At 47.1% G+C, this 15,788-nt stretch overlaps 1 protein-coding gene across 1 annotated transcript in view; it reads left to right on the forward strand.

Annotated features, from left to right (window-relative positions):
• The window catches only part of arhgap32b (Rho GTPase activating protein 32b), a 93,176-nt gene that overhangs the window by 72,703 nt on the left and 4,685 nt on the right, over nucleotides 1–15,788 (forward strand). Inside the window, exons 11-18 of the mRNA XM_073823983.1 lie at nucleotides 4–58; nucleotides 9,855–9,962; nucleotides 10,061–10,206; nucleotides 10,661–10,862; nucleotides 10,976–11,121; nucleotides 13,067–13,141; nucleotides 13,237–14,007; nucleotides 14,364–14,965. Coding sequence (XP_073680084.1) covers nucleotides 4–58; nucleotides 9,855–9,962; nucleotides 10,061–10,206; nucleotides 10,661–10,862; nucleotides 10,976–11,121; nucleotides 13,067–13,141; nucleotides 13,237–14,007; nucleotides 14,364–14,965 — 2,105 coding nt within the window. The remainder of the gene's footprint in view (nucleotides 1–3; nucleotides 59–9,854; nucleotides 9,963–10,060; nucleotides 10,207–10,660; nucleotides 10,863–10,975; nucleotides 11,122–13,066; nucleotides 13,142–13,236; nucleotides 14,008–14,363; nucleotides 14,966–15,788) is intronic.

Raw genomic sequence — 15,788 nt, forward strand, 5'->3', positions numbered from 1 at the left:
AAGAGAGGCTGATCAAAATACATGATGTCATTCAGCAGCTGCCGCCTCCGCATTACAGGTTTGTAAATGACCACAATGCCCTCTGCTGGTTGCTAGAGGACTCGCACTTCTCTTTTCAACAGCAGCCACAGTCTATTTATTGATCAACTTCATTAAGCATACTAATTGTATTACTAATGCAGTTCAAGTACACTACCAGTCAAAAGTAAAGATTTTAAATGTTTTTTTAAAGAAGTCTTTTCTGCTCAGTGCTCACCAAGCCTGCATTTATTTGATCCAAAGTACAGCAAAATGTAAAATTTTGAAATATTTTTACTATTTAAAATAACTGTTTTCTATTTGAATATATTTAAAAATGTAATTTATTCCTGTGATTTCGAAGCTGAATTTTTAGCCTCATTACTCCAGTCACATGATCCTTAAGAATTATTCTAATAATCCGATTTGCTGCTCAAAAAAACATGTATTGTTGTTAAAAACAGCTAAGTAGAATCTTTTCAGGTTTCTTAGATGAAGAGAAAGTTCAGAAGAACAGCATTTATCTGAAATAGAAATATTTTTTAGCATTATAAATGCATCACATTTGATCAATTTAAAGCATCCTTGCTGAATAAAAGTAATAATTTCTAGAAATTTTTTTCTTTAACAAAAAAATTAAAAATTAAATTATACTGACTCTAAGCTTTTGAATGCTATATTGTATAATGTTACAAAAGCTTTTTATTTCAGATAAATGCTGATCTTTGGATCTTCCTATTCATCAAATGTACTTAACTGTTATTAAATATTGATAATATTGATAATATTAATAATAATAATAATAATAAAATATTTCTTGAACAGCAAATCAGCGTATTTAAATGAATCTTTATGCATCATGTGACACTGAAGACTGGAGTAATGATGCTAAAGATTTAGCTTTGATCACAGGAATAAATTACATTTTAAAATATATTCAAATAGAAAAATGATTTCAAATTGTAAAAATTTTGCTGTTTTTGCTATACTTTGAATCAAATAAATGCAAGCTTGGTGTGCAGAAGAGAATTCTTTAAAAACATTACAAATCTTACTGTTGTTGGTAATGTACAGTCGTGGCCAAAAGTTTTGAGAATGACACAAATATTAGTTCCCTTCCGGGAACTCGAGCCGCGTCTAGAAACGCTATGGGGAACGCCATTGGCGGGCCGCACTCTGAATCATGTCTACAACCAATGAAATGACGGGAGTGACGTCACAGGCGCGGTGACGTCATCGACCAGGAAGTATAAAGCACGTGCGTTTGAAGCCCGCGGCAGCTTTTGTCATTCAGCGAGAGCGCTCTGTGTCTGTCTGTCTGCCATTTTGCTGTTTATTGTGCCAGTTTGCACGCATTTCTTTTGAGTGAAATGGCTTCAAAACAACCTTTAAAAGAACAAAAGAAAAGTTTGGTGGCTGTTAGAAGACATAGACCGTGTGTTCCTCCCTGCCAACGCTTTATTGTTGGTGGGGATACACACAGTCTATGTGTGGTGTGTTTGGGACCGGAGCACGCACAGTCAGCCCTCGAAAAGGCTGACTGTCCGCAGTGTGAACGCCTGCCGCTGCGGGTGCTCCGTTCCCGGAAAGCCCTCTTCGAGGAGGGGGCTTTCTCCAGCGTGCCTCGCGGGTCTGGCCCCGCTGCCGCCGAGGCGGAGCGGTTGCGCCACTCGTGGGGCTCGCAGCTCGATCTGCTGGAGGGTTTGGAGACGGGTGACCCCCTATCTCCTCCCTCACTCAGCGGCGCGAGCGATCTCCTATTGGATGAGGAAGCCCGCACTGCGGCCTCTTCCCTCCAAGAAGAGATCCCAGAGCTCCACATATCTTCCTCCGAGGAGGTTGATATGGAAAGCCTGGAGGACACACCACAGCCACCCCGTTCGCCTCAGTACGAGGAGCTCGTGGAGGTGCTGACCCATGCGGTAGCCAAACTAAACATCTCATGGCCCGCAGAGCAACATCATGAGCCGCAGGGAAGCAAGTTAGATGATCGCTTCCTGCGGACACGGTCAGCACCTCCCAAACGGAGCCTTCCATTCTTCCCAGATCTGCACAAAGAGATCTCAAGATCCTGGGGGAAGCCGTACTCCTTCCGCCTCTATAACCCCACTGAGAGTTATGCTAACGTGGGGGGTACGGAGGAGTACGGTTACAGGGCGATGCCACGGGTAGAACAGACGCTCGCGGGCTATCTGGCACCCGGTTCGGCATCGTCCCTGAAGGCTCCGTCCTTGCCCACCAAGCCATTAAAATCCACATCAATCATGGTGGGCAAGGCATATACGGCAGCAGGTCAGGCTGGTTCATGTTTGCACACCATGGCCATCCTTCAGGCTTATCAGGCTGACCTGCTGAAGGAGTTTAACGACGGCGAGGAGGTTAACATCTCAGAGATGCGGCGCACAGCAGACCTCGCCCTCCGCGCCACCAAGGAGACCGCCCGTGCAGTGGGTCGGTCTATGGCAGCCCTGGTGGCCGCGGAGAGGCATCTCTGGTTGTCCCTGTCCGCACTAAAAGATAAGGACAGGGCAACACTCCTGGACGCCCCCATAGAGCCAAGCTCCGGCCTCTTCGGTGCCTCGGTGGACACAGTTGTCGCCAGGCACCAGGAGGCCAGGAAGCAGGCAGCGGCGTTCAGGACGTACCTCCCTCGCCGCGTTTACTCCTCTGAGGCTGCTGGACGGGCGCAGCCTCAGCCGTCAACGAGCTCCTCGCACAGAGAGGCACAGAAACAGAGTGTTGCCGCCCGCGCTCCTCCGGTTCGTCCTAGAGGACGGGGCCGGCAACGCTCTGGGCCGGGGGCCTCTAAGAGGAGGCCTGACCTGAGGGTCGTCCTCCAGTCAAAGAGGTCCTCGGCCAAACGGCCCTGACGGTCAAGCACCAGGGTCATTGAGGGCAGCCCCTCTCGAGGGGGTTTATTCGGCGCCACAGTCTGTGGTCACCGAGCCCCCTCGGGGCCCTCAGGAGATTTGTCAGCTAACTCTGCCAGTGTTAAAAAATCAGGGCGCGGCAATCTCCCGCGAACACCATTTTCTAGCTGTTCCACCCGGAAACGTAGTGGCCCTAGGAAGTTCGCAACCCCTACGGGGGTCTTCAAAGAAGCTAGTTCAGGAGTCTCCTGCCAGTACGCTGTTACAGGTCCCCGAACTAGCCCCTCAAACAAATCCAGAAGCCAGTCTCGAGAGGCTGGTTCCCTTAGTAGATTTTCTGGCAGCGTGGAAACTACTGCCGAACGTCTCCACATGGGTCCTGCGCACTGTAGAGAAAGGGTACTGCATTCAGTTTGGCGCCAAGCCGCCACCTTTCAGCGGGGTATTTCCAACTCTGGTGAGCCCCGAGCAGGGTCTGGTAATGGAACAAGAAGTAGTAACTCTCTTGAGGAAGGAGGCCATCGAGGTGGTCCCTCCTCAACACAGAGAATCCGGGTTCTACAGCCGGTACTTCATCGTTCCCAAGAAGGATGGAGGGCTCCGGCCCATATTAGATCTCAGGCAATTGAACCGCTCAGTAAAGAAACTGAAGTTCAGAATGCTCACTATCAAGCATGTAGTGTCACAAATCAGGTCCGAGGACTGGTTTGTCACGATAGATCTAAAAGACGCATACTTTCACGTCTCCATCCTTCCTCAACACAGGAAGTTCCTCAAGTTCGCTTTCAGGGGCAAAGCTTACCAGTACAGAGTACTTCCTTTCGGCCTAGCTCTCTCTCCCCGTACTTTCACGAAGTGTGTGGATGCTGCTCTGGCTCCTCTGCGACTCCAGGGCATCCGCATACTCAACTACATAGACGACTGGCTCATCCTAGCCAGCTCAGAGCAGTTAGCGGTTCAACATCGAGGTGTCGTTCTCGCTCATATGAAAGATCTAGGGTTGAGACTCAACGCCAAGAAAAGTGTACTTTCTCCACTACAGAGGACCACTTACTTAGGCGTGGTGTGGGATTCGACCACGATGCAGGCACGAATGTCACCTGCTCGGATCGAGTCGATCCTTACTGCAGTAAATGCGGTCAAGCTAGGCCAGTCACTCACTGTCAAACAGTTCCAAGTACTGTTAGGTCTTATGGCAGCCGCATCCAACGTGATACCTTTTGGACTGCTGCACATGAGACCACTACAGTGGTGGCTCAAAACCAGGGGGTTCTCCCCAAGGGGAAACCCGTTCCGCAAGATCAAGGTCACGCGGCGCTGCCTACGTGCCTTGGCCATGTGGAAGAAACCCTGGTTCCTCTCTCAGGGTCCAGTTCTGGGAGCCCCTTGTCGCCGTGTCACGCTAGCGACAGACGCATCCCTCACTGGATGGGGAGCGGTCATGAGTGGCCGCTCAGCCCAAGGCCTGTGGAGCCCTCACCATCTCTCATGGCACATAAATTGCCTCGAGATGCTAGCTGTGTTCCAGGCCCTGAAGTATTTCCTTCCAGACCTAAGAAACCGCCACGTACTGGTCCGTACAGACAGCACTGCGGTAGTTTATTATATAAACCATCAAGGAGGGATCCGCTCACGCCCCTTGTTCAAGCTGGCGTACCGGATCCTCCTATGGTCTCAAGGAAAGCTTCTCTCCCTGAGAGCAGTCCACATTCCTGGACATCTGAATGTGGGAGCAGACGTCCTGTCGAGGCAGGGGCCGAGGCCCGGGGAATGGATGCTTCACCCAGTAGTAGTGAAACAGATTTGGAGAAAGTTTGGCCAGGCTCAGGTGGACCTCTTCGCGACTCGAGAGACATCGCAATGTCCCCTCTGGTTCTCTCTAGTTCCTCCAGCTCCTCTTGGACTGGACGCTATGGTACAGACGTGGCCGAGGCTTCGTCTGTACGCCTTTCCCCCGATCGCTCTGCTCCCGGGAGTTCTGGAAAGAGTACGCCGGTTCCGAGTACGGCTGTTGCTAGTAGCCCCGTACTGGCCGGCCCGAGTATGGTTCTCAGACCTAGTCTCCCTCCTCGACGGCTCTCCATGGGAGATTCCCGTCAGGAGGGACCTCCTGTCTCAGGCTGGGGGCGCAGTTTGCCACCCCCACCCAGAGAGGTGGAAGTTATGGGTGTGGCCCCTGAGGGGGCGCAACTCATAGAAGCTGGTCTCTCAACCGAGGTTGTTGAGACCCTTCTTCAATCCAGAGCTCCCTCTACGAGGAAACTTTATGGCCTTAAGTGGAACCTGTTTGTTAGATGGTGTTACGAACACAGCTGTGACCCAGTTAACTGCCCGATCGGTACAGTTCTGGAGTTCCTACAAACTCGCCTCTCCGCAGGGCTAGCTCACTCCACTCTGAAGGTGTACGTGGCGGCTATATCTGCCTTCCACGCCCCTCACGGTGGCCTCTCAGTGGGCAGAGACCCCTTGGTCATTCGTTTCCTCCGTGGTGCACTCAGGCTGAGGCCTCGAGTGAAACCCAGGGTTCCCACGTGGGACCTAGCTGTCGTGCTAGAAGCTCTATGCAAGCCTCCATTTGAGCCCATAGAGGAGATCACAGATCGCATGCTTACCATTAAGACAGCGCTCTTGTTAGCTCTCACCTCTCTAAAGAGAGTAGGGGACCTTCAGGCCCTTTCAGTGGCCCCTTCTCATTTAGACTTTGCCCCTGGGATGGCCAAAGCTTTTCTTTACCCCAGAGTCGGGTACGTACCGAAGGTCCCGTCCCTAGCACCACAGCCTATCACGCTACAAGCGTTCTATCCTCCTCCTTTCCTGGAGCCGGATCACAGGAAGTTCAATTGCATGTGCCCAGTCAGAGCATTAGATGCATACGTCCACAGAGCTGCCCTGTGGCGCAAATCAGAACAGCTGTTCGTCTGTTATGGCCCTCCAAAGAAGGGCCTCCCGGCTGCTAAGCCTACTATTAGTAGATGGATCATTGATGCTATATCTACTGCTTATGAGTCCTCTGGTCTCCCATCACCGATCGGAATCAAGGCTCACTCCACTCGAGGCCTCTCAGCCTCGAAAGCTCTGACGGCAGGTGTCCCCATCCAGGACATCTGCAATGCTGCGGGTTGGTCCTCGCCCCTGACCTTCGTCAGGTTTTATGAAATCGACCTCAGAGCCGCTCCAGGCTCCTTCGTCTTAGACTCAACTTAGAGAAAAGCCACTAAGATCAGCCATCTCCCTAGCCAGGAGGAGACTTCTCTAGGCGCATTCTTTTAGTTAAAAGAAGAGAAGTCGCTACTCGCCACATCCTCCTCGTGTGCCTGAGGGCCGAGGAGCGTTTTTCGGATCTTTGAAGCCTTTTGTCCGTGGAAGACTAGACAAAAGACAATTCTTTCGTGTCCTGCGATGGTTTCCAGGCCGAGCTCACTCAGTCCCTCTTGGGCTGGCGAACTCCAGACAAAGGACTATTACTCCCCGTGGGCCTGAGGGCCGGGGATCATTTCACCTCTTGTCCGTAGAAAGCTAGACAAAGGTTCTCCCTCTCAAGCCCTGGTAGGCTCACCAGGCCAAGTTCACTCAGTCCCTCTTGCTCTGACGTAATCCCAGGCAAAGGACTAAGACTCCTCGAGTGCCTGAGGGCCGAGGAGTACCTCTCTCTACGGCTTACGACCTGGCAAGGCTAAGACAAAGTATGGCTCGGTCCCTCTTGTTCTGGCCTCCCCAGACAACGGACTAAGTCTCCTCGCGTGCCCGAGGGCCGAGGAGTGCCCCTTGCATTGATTACGTAAGCCCAGTGGAAGGTCTGCTTTATCCTCGTGTGCCCGAGGGCCGAGGATCTTACAACCCTCTTGTCCGCGGAATGCTAGACAATGGTCCATTTCCCTCGCGTGCTGGCAAGATTACCAGACCGAGCGTAATTCGGTCCCTCTGATTCTGGCCTTTCCCAGACCAAGGACTAAGACTCCTCGTCTGCCTAAGGGCCGAGGAGTGCCTCTTGCACTGGATGGCTACCAGGTAGAGGCCCATACTGTCCTCCCCGTGTGCCTGAGGGCCGGGGACTGCAGTGCCCTCTTGTCCGCACAAAGCTAGACAAAGGCTTATTCTCTCGCGTCCTGGAGCAGTACCAGGCCGAGCTCTTGAGTCCCTCTTGCTCTGGCAGAACCCCAGACAAAGGACTACCTCTCCTCGTGAGCCCGAGGGCCGAGGAGTACCTCTCGTTCTGGCTGGCGACCAGACAGAGGTGGACCACCTGGCTGAGGTCCGTCTCTCCCTCTGCACCTATTAATGTAAACAGGCAAAGGTCGAGAACTCCATCCTCGTGAGCCCGAGGGCCGAGGATCATATCACCCTCTTGTCCGTGGAACACTAGACAATGGTTTATCTTCCTCGCGTTCTGGAAGTCCACCAGACCGAGTGTACTTCGGTCCCTCTGGTTCTGGCCTTTCCCAGACCAAGGACTAAGACTCCTCGTCTGCCCGAGGGCCGAGGAGTGCCTCCTGCACCGGCTGGCTACCAAGCAGAGGCCCATACTGTCCTCCCCGTGTGCCTGAGGGCCGGGGACTGCAGTGCCCTCTTGTCCGCACAAGGCTAGACAAAGGCTTATTCCCTCGCGTCCTGGCAGAGTACCAGGCCGAGCTCTTGAGTCCCTCTTGCTCTGGCGGAACCCCAGACAAAGGACTACTTTCTCCTCGCGAGCCTGAGGGCCGAGGAGTACTCTTGAGGTCGAGTACACCGTCCTCGTGGGTCCGAGGACCGAGGACCACTTTCCTTCTGTCCACTTTGACAGTGGTTATTGCAGTCCCTCTTGTTCTGGCTATCTCCCAGACAAAGGACTAAGACTCTGCGTGTGCCTGAGGGCCGCGGAGTACCTCTCGCTCTGGCTGGCGACCAGACAGAGGAAGACTACCTTTCCTCGTGTGCCCGAGGGCCGAGGTCCACTGGGCCTTCTTGTCCGCGGTATGCTAGACAAGGGCTCCTTTTCTTTCCACCCTGGTCAAGCAGACACAGCGCAGGGTCCTGGAAATTATGGGGGCGTTGGTAGTCTCGTTCCCCATAGCGTTTCTAGACGCGGCTCGAGTTCCCGGAAGGGAACGTCTCGGGTTACGTATGTAACCTTAGTTCCCTGAGGGAACGAGACGCCGCGTCTCGGACCATAATTCCCGCCCCTGCGGCGCTCGCTTCATTCCTTAAGAGCTGCCGCGGGCTTCAAACGCACGTGCTTTATACTTCCTGGTCGATGACGTCACCGCGCCTGTGACGTCACTCCCGTCATTTCATTGGTTGTAGACATGATTCAGAGTGCGGCCCGCCAATGGCGTTCCCCATAGCGTTTCTAGACGCGGCGTCTCGTTCCCTCAGGGAACTAAGGTTACATACGTAACCCGAGACGTTTTCACAAAGTTTGCTGCTAAACTGCTTTTAGATCTTTGTTTCAGTTGTTTCTGTGATGTACTGAAATATAATTACAAGCACTTCATACATTTCAAAGGCTTTTATCGACAATTACATGACATTTATGCAAAGAGTCAGTATTTGCAGTGTTGGCCTTCTTTTTCAGGACCTCTGCAATTCGACTGGGCATGCTCTCAATCAACTTCTGGGCCAAATCCTGACTGAGAGCAACCCATTCTTTCATAATCACTTCTTGGAGTTTGTCAGAATTACTGGGTTTTTGTTTGTCCACCCGCCTCTTGAGGATTGACCACAAGTTCTCAATGGGATTAAGATCTGGGGAGTTTCCAGGCCATGGACCCAAAATTTCAATGTTTTGGTCCCCGAGCCACTTAGTTATCACTTTTGCCTTATGGCACGGTGCTCCATCGTGCTGGAAAATGCATTGTTCTTCACCAAACTGTTGTTGGATTGTTGGAAGAAGTTGCTGTTGGAGGGTGTTTTGGTATCATTCTTTATTCATGGCTGTGTTTTTGGGCAAAATTGTGAGTGAGCCCACTCCCTTGGATGAGAAGCAACCCCACACATGAATGGTCTCAGGATGCTTTACTGTTGGCATGACACAGGACTGATGGTAGCGCTCACCTTTTCTTCTCCGGACAAGACTTTTTCCAGATGCCCCAAACAATCGGAAAGAGGTTTCATCTGAGAATATGACTTTGCCCCAGTCCTCAGCAGTCCATTCGCCATACTTTTTGCAGAAGATCAATCTGTCCCTAATGTTTTTTTTGGAGAGAAGTGGCTTCTTTGCTACCCTTCTTGACACCAGGCCATCTTCCAAAAGTCTTGGCGTCACTGTGCGTGCAGATGCACTCACACCTGCCTGCTGCCATTCCTGAGCAAGCTCTGCACTGGTGGCACTCCGATCCCGCAGCTGAATCCTCTTTAGGAGACGATCCTGGCGCTTGCTGGACTTTCTTGGACGCCCTGAAGCCTTCTCAACAAGAATTGAACCTCTTTCCTTGAAGTTCTTGATGATCCTATAAATTGTTGATTTAGGTGCAATCTTAGTAGCCACAATATCCTTGCCTGTGAAGCCATTTTTATGCAACGCAATGATGGCTGCACACGTTTCTTTGCAGGTCACCATGGTTAACAATGGAAGAACAATGATTTCAAGCATCACCCTCCTTTTAACATGTCAAGTCTGCCATTCTAACCCAATCAGCCTGACATAATGATCTCTAGCCTTGTGCTCGTCAACATTCTCACCTGAGTTAACAAGACGATTTTTTCGTGGAAAAGAAGGACTGTGCAATTCATCTGATCACTCTTCATAACATTCTAGAGTATATGCAAATTGCTATTATAAAAACTTAAGCAGCAACTTTTCCAATTTCCAATGTTTATGTAATTCTCAAAACATTTGGCCACGACTGTACATTTATGAGTGAGGAAAAAAAAGAGGCTGTTATTACAACATAGTTCACTGCTCCTGAATCATATTATGCAAATTTTACTTGCCGTCTGATTTTAATGCAACTGTAGTTTTAATGTTCAATATTTATGCTTCTCTTGCAGGACCCTTGAGTTTCTTATGAGGCATCTTTCACACTTAGCAACCTTTAGCTATGTAACAAACATGCATACGAAGAATTTGGCCATCGTTTGGGCCCCCAACTTACTGAGGTAAGATCTCTGCATGATGCAGCTGTAATGTATGTGAAAACAGAAATATAAATATGAATATAAAACAAAATCTTTGATTTTTATTCTTAACCAAAAAGGTCAAAGCAAATAGAATCAGCTTGCTTCAGCGGCACAGCAGCCTTCATGGAGGTGCGAATACAGTCGGTTGTGGTGGAGTTTATTCTCAACCATGTGGATGTTCTCTTCAGCCCTAAACTGAGCTCGCTCATACGAGAGGGTACAGGTATGCTATATGGACAGATTCTAACAGATTTTTACATTTGTGACCCGGGACCACAAAACCAGTCTAAAGTAGCAGGGGTATATTTGTAGCAATAGCCAAAAATACATTTTATGGGTCAGAATTATCTATTTTTCTTTTATGCCAAAAATCATTAGGATATTAAGTAAAGATCATGTTCCATGAAGATATTTTGTAAACGTCCAACCGTGAATATATCAAAACTTGTTTTTTGATTATTAATTTTTATTGCTAGAACTTATTTTGGATAACTTTTCAGACGATTTTCTCAATATTTAGATTTTTTGCACCATACATCAATGGAAAGCTTATTTATTCAGCTTTCAGATAATGTAAAAATCTAAATTAAAAAATGACCCTTATGACTGGTTTTGTGGTCCATGGTCACATTTTTTTGTATTGCTATATATTCATCACACGTTTTTTGTCTACATAGGACACAACTCTTTGTCTCGGCCTAAATCTTTGCTGGTACCCTCTCCGTCCACAAAGCTGCTAACACTAGAAGAGGCACAGGCACGTACTCAGGCCCAGATCAATTCTCCCATCACTGCAGACAGCAAGTACATAGAGGTGGGAGAGGGACCTGCAGCCTTACAGGGAAAATTCCACACGGTTATTGAATTCCCCACTGAGAGGTATAAAGCGAGATTAAAAGTGTTGTAATTTTTTATGCCATCATAAAGAGACCAATTATGTGCCTGTTATTCTCAAAGAGACACATTTTGTACATTTTATCATTTTTTTCTAGGAAAAGACAGCCCATAAAGTCTAAAAAGTCTCCAGTTGGCAGTTGGCGGTCGTTTTTCAACTTGGGCAAGTCGTCTTCGATGTCTAAACGAAAACTACACCGCAATCCCAGTGAGCCAAACGAACTCAAGGCCATGGCATTGGCTGGTTAGTGTTGTGCCGTTTTGTCATCTTTAAATGTCAGATAGTCATTATCACAAAATAAACCCAGTGGTTAATCAGGCCTTGTATCATGTTGTTTATTTATCAAGAGGTTTATTTTGGAGGAATGACCAACTGATTGTATATTATCTTGCTAATTACACAGCCTTTAATAAATGGATGTGAAATGTGACCCTGGACCACAAAACCAGTCTTAAGTAGCACACAAGTATATTTGTAACAATAACTAAAAATGCATTGCATGGGTCAAAATGATCAGTTTTTCTTTTATGCCAAAAATCATTAGGATATTAAGTATAGACATTTTGTAAATTAAGTAAGATATTTTGTAAATTTGCTGTAAATGTATTAAAACTGAATTTTGATTAGTAATATGCATTGCTAACTAGAGTTGTGCCGATAGACGATAGTATCGTGTATCGACGATAGTCAGAGATATCGCCTGTTGCTGATGCCTTTGACGATAGTAAGACAATTATTATTATTATGCGCCAAAAAGGCACCTTACTTTAGCGATGCAGCGCGGAGAGTCGGTTCTAGGATACTTCAGAAACTTCCGCGGTATAAACACAAGCATAGAGTAGATAGTGCCGCAGATATGTGCAGTGAAAATGGGTAAGAGATTTATTCATCAGTGTACATAGATTAAGTGTAGACTTAAGTGTAGACAGTCATTAGGATAACAGAAATAGTAAAATGTGGTTTAGGCTGAAATAAATACGATATATCAGAATCCGTCTGTATATAGTAAACATAAACATTCACCTCAGTAACATCTGTATGCGTTAACTAGAATTACGATGCGATAAAATGGCGCTAAACATACGCACATGAATTACACGCACATTGCTTCTCCTCATTCTATATGAACTGAAATACAACATGAACTGATGACAAAGATAAGACATACAGCGGTAACATTATCGCAATATGACGGATAAAGAAAGATACATTCATTTACATTCACGCACGCACATTTACCGCTCCCTGAAGATAGCAGAGAATGAAACCGAAAAAAGAATTTATTACATATTGACATATTCACATATTATTAAATAAATTGGCACCATAGTATCGTGTATCGGCGATCTCACAGGCTGACGACAGGATGATATGAAAATTGAGCATATCGCCCAACACTATTGCTAACTTCATTTGGACAACTTTAAAGGTGATTTTCTCAATATTTAGACTTTTTTGCACCCTCAGATTCCAAATTTTCAGTTTCAGATAGTTGTATCTTGGCCAAATATTGCCCTATCCCAACAAACCCTACATCAATGTAAAGCTTATCAGCTTTCAGATGATGTATACATCCAAATTTTCAAAAATGGACCCCTTATTACTGGTTTTGTGGTCCAGGGTCACAAATATTTATTTAAGTTTAAAGGGATAGTTCAAACAAAAAATTAAATTCTGTCATTAATTATTCAACCTCATGTTGTTCCAACTTGTAAGACCTTAGTTCTTCTTTAAACACAAATTAAGATATTTTTGATGAAATTCAAGAGCTTTCTGATCCCTGCATAAACGGCAACGCGACTACCACATTCAAGACCCAGAAAGGTAGTATTCTCATAGCTTCATAAAATTACAGTTAAACCACTGATGTCACATGGACTATTTTAATGATGTCCTTGCTACCTTTCTGGGCTTTGAATGTGTCAATTGCGCTGCTGTCTATGCAGGGTCAGAAAGTTCTCAAATTTCATCAAAAATATCTTTATTTGTGTTCCAAAGATGAACGAAGGTCTTATGGGTTTGGAACGACATGAGGGTGAGTAATTATGACAGAATTTTAATTCTTGGGTGAACTATGCCTTTAAATGAGCAGATGGACATCAGAGCATTTATGAGAGACAACAACATTTGACCACAGATTGACCAATCAGAATTGTTTGTATAAACTTTCTTTGTTCTCCCTGCTTAGGAGGTAGAGGAGACACCAATACTCTTCGGTCTGCCAAAAGTGAGGAGTCTCTCACCTCTTTACATAATGTTGAAGGTACTAGAGATTCCTAAAGCTTTAAAAAAGCTGAGCCTCAAGTTGTAGACAAACCACTGAAAAATTCTAACTTTTCTGCTTTTCCTTTAACACAGGAGAGTCTAAGGTGTACAGGCCACGCAGACCTCGCTCCAGCAGCGATGCTCTCTCTGCTTCCTTCAACGGTGACCTGCTGGATAGCAGACAACACTGTAACTCATATGACAACCTGGGCCAAGGGGACAGTGATGGGGATGATGGGCCAATCTGTGTGCCTGCTCTCATCTCCCCGCCACGTTCCGCTGATGATGTGGACCTGAGCCCCCCTGACATTGGCATGGCCTCTTTAGACTTTGACCCCATGTCTTTCCAGTGTAGCCTTCCTCTGGCAGAGACTTCCATTTTCTCACTTGACGCAGATGAAAGCCGTCTGAAGAGGAGCCCGGGCAGTGCCTGTGGCTCTGAGCCAGTCTCGCCAGTCAGAGCTAAAGTTACGAGTCATTCTCTGTCTCCAGGCCACAGTCCAGCCTTAAAGGATAAAAATAAACTGCCCCCTGCATCTTTCTCAGAGAAAACTCCAGTTCAATCCCTGGAGAGCAGTGAGAAGTCAGCTGCTGTGACTCCTTTAAGCGTCTCTGAATCGGCTGCCTCCATGATAAGGAAAGCACCAGAGAGCACTGTGCTTCAGCCCTCTTCCCCTCCATCTCCACTCGACTCTCCTGCAAAATTGTGCTCGTTGTCAAGAATCACCGATCTGCCCCTGAGTGAAGCCATTCAACAAGAGCTTCTTTCTAAAGCTGCTACATTTGAGAGTAAAGAGAGTAAAGACATATCAAGCATTGAATGTTCACAGCCACCACAGGTCACCTGCTCTCAAGAGCAGCCAGGTAAGCCGAACTGAAACACGAGGATATGATAGCTTAAATTCATAATGATGATTAAGTTTTTCAAAAAATACTTGAAACAAACATAAATACAGAGAGTACAAACACTGTAAACACTGTCATTAACCCTGATTTCACTTTTATGAACCTCCATGGTATGCTGGTTTTCATAAGATAATTATTTGATTTTTCAGGCTTAGTTCAGCAGGCTTTTACCAGTAGTGCTTTGCACAATCACCCTCAATGTAGAGAAATCTGTCCGCAATCTGTAGAAATATAACATTTCCCTTTCTTACCTACACGTGAATATTAGCCTGCCTTCTCCTTGTTTGAGTTCCCTCTGTTTTGTCCATCCGTAGGAGCCGTAGCTCTGGACTCACCAAAGGGCAATGTCCCTGTCAGCTCTGTGTCCCTCATACCTCCCCCTCCCCCACCAAAGAACGCTGCACGCATGCTTGCACTAGCTCTAGCTGAATCTGCCCAGCAGGCCACTATTCTCTCTCAGAGGCAGTCCTCTGGACCCCCTACACCAGTGTCCCCCATTAAGCCACAAGAGTTTCTGGAGACCATGGACTGGCCTCCTCCTTCTCCCTTGCCATCACAGCCATCCCTGGAGGAAGCTGCAGTTGAAGCATCAAAGAGATCCGCTCCTACGTCTTCACCACCCTCCACCCCAACTGAAAAGTTAACTCGCTCCATCAGTCTGCACCTCAGCTCAGCTGAAAGTGGGAAACCATCCAGCATTTCTTGCACTAGCCAGGATGTTGTTTCACCAGAGACCCCAAGCCAGAGTGCTATGCCTTCTAGTCAACCTTCTCAAGTTTCCCAAACACAAAAAAGCCCAGAAAGACAGCAGCCGGCAGTGGGCCAGACACCTGTGAGCACAGACAAAACCACTACTACAGTTACCACACCAGCTATCAGCAGCAAGGATACAGTCATTCAGAAACCCATCTCTGAGGTAAGCAGATGCATTAGTACTTAAGTACCAAGGCTGAACGTTAAATAATGGAATAAATATTCATGAGCCAGATCTTCACTGTTGTAAATTCAAAATTAAAAAAGCATGTTAAGCATTAGTGCTGTTTTCCTGCTAGTGTGGAAGTATGTTAAATCAAAAGCTGCCTGATGAATTACTTTAGAATTCATGTTTTTGCATGTAGTGTGATGATTTCAGTTTTGTCATATTGCAACAAAATTAGTAGCCAAAATAATTCAATCATAATTTGGTATTGATGTCAATAAATGCCAAGTTCTGTCATGAAACTCTAGATGGTGCAGGCTGATGGGTCGTTAACGCAAACTGATGATATTCACAGTGGTAAACTACTTGGCACAAGCTGATTGGTTCATGTTGCACTTGCAGCCAATGAGCTTGCTGCCTTACATAAATGGCTGGTTAGCATTCACTAGAGCATTTCAAAGCACGCATTCACACAGCACGTCTCTTTGAAACCTTCCACCTCCCCAGCTCCACCTGTGTAGATCTGCTACTGGTTATTTTATATGCTACTTGTGCAGCACCAGTATGTCTTAAATACTCACAGCACTATATTGGCATTATGTAATGGCAGTAGTAAGTCCATGTACTTGCTTTGCAGCAGTAGCAATAATCTACATCAACAGCAATGTGTTACAACAGGGTTGCCCAAACTCTGTCCTGGAGGGCCGATGTCTTGCAGAGTTATCTAACTTGCCTCAACACATCTGCCGGGAAGTTTCTATTATGCCTAGTAAAAGCTTGATTAGCTGGTTCAGGTGTGTTTAATTGGGGTTGGAGATAA

Source organism: Garra rufa, chromosome 19 (assembly GCF_049309525.1).
Source record: "Garra rufa chromosome 19, GarRuf1.0, whole genome shotgun sequence".
In the NCBI taxonomy this organism is placed as follows: Eukaryota; Metazoa; Chordata; class Actinopteri; order Cypriniformes; family Cyprinidae; genus Garra; species Garra rufa.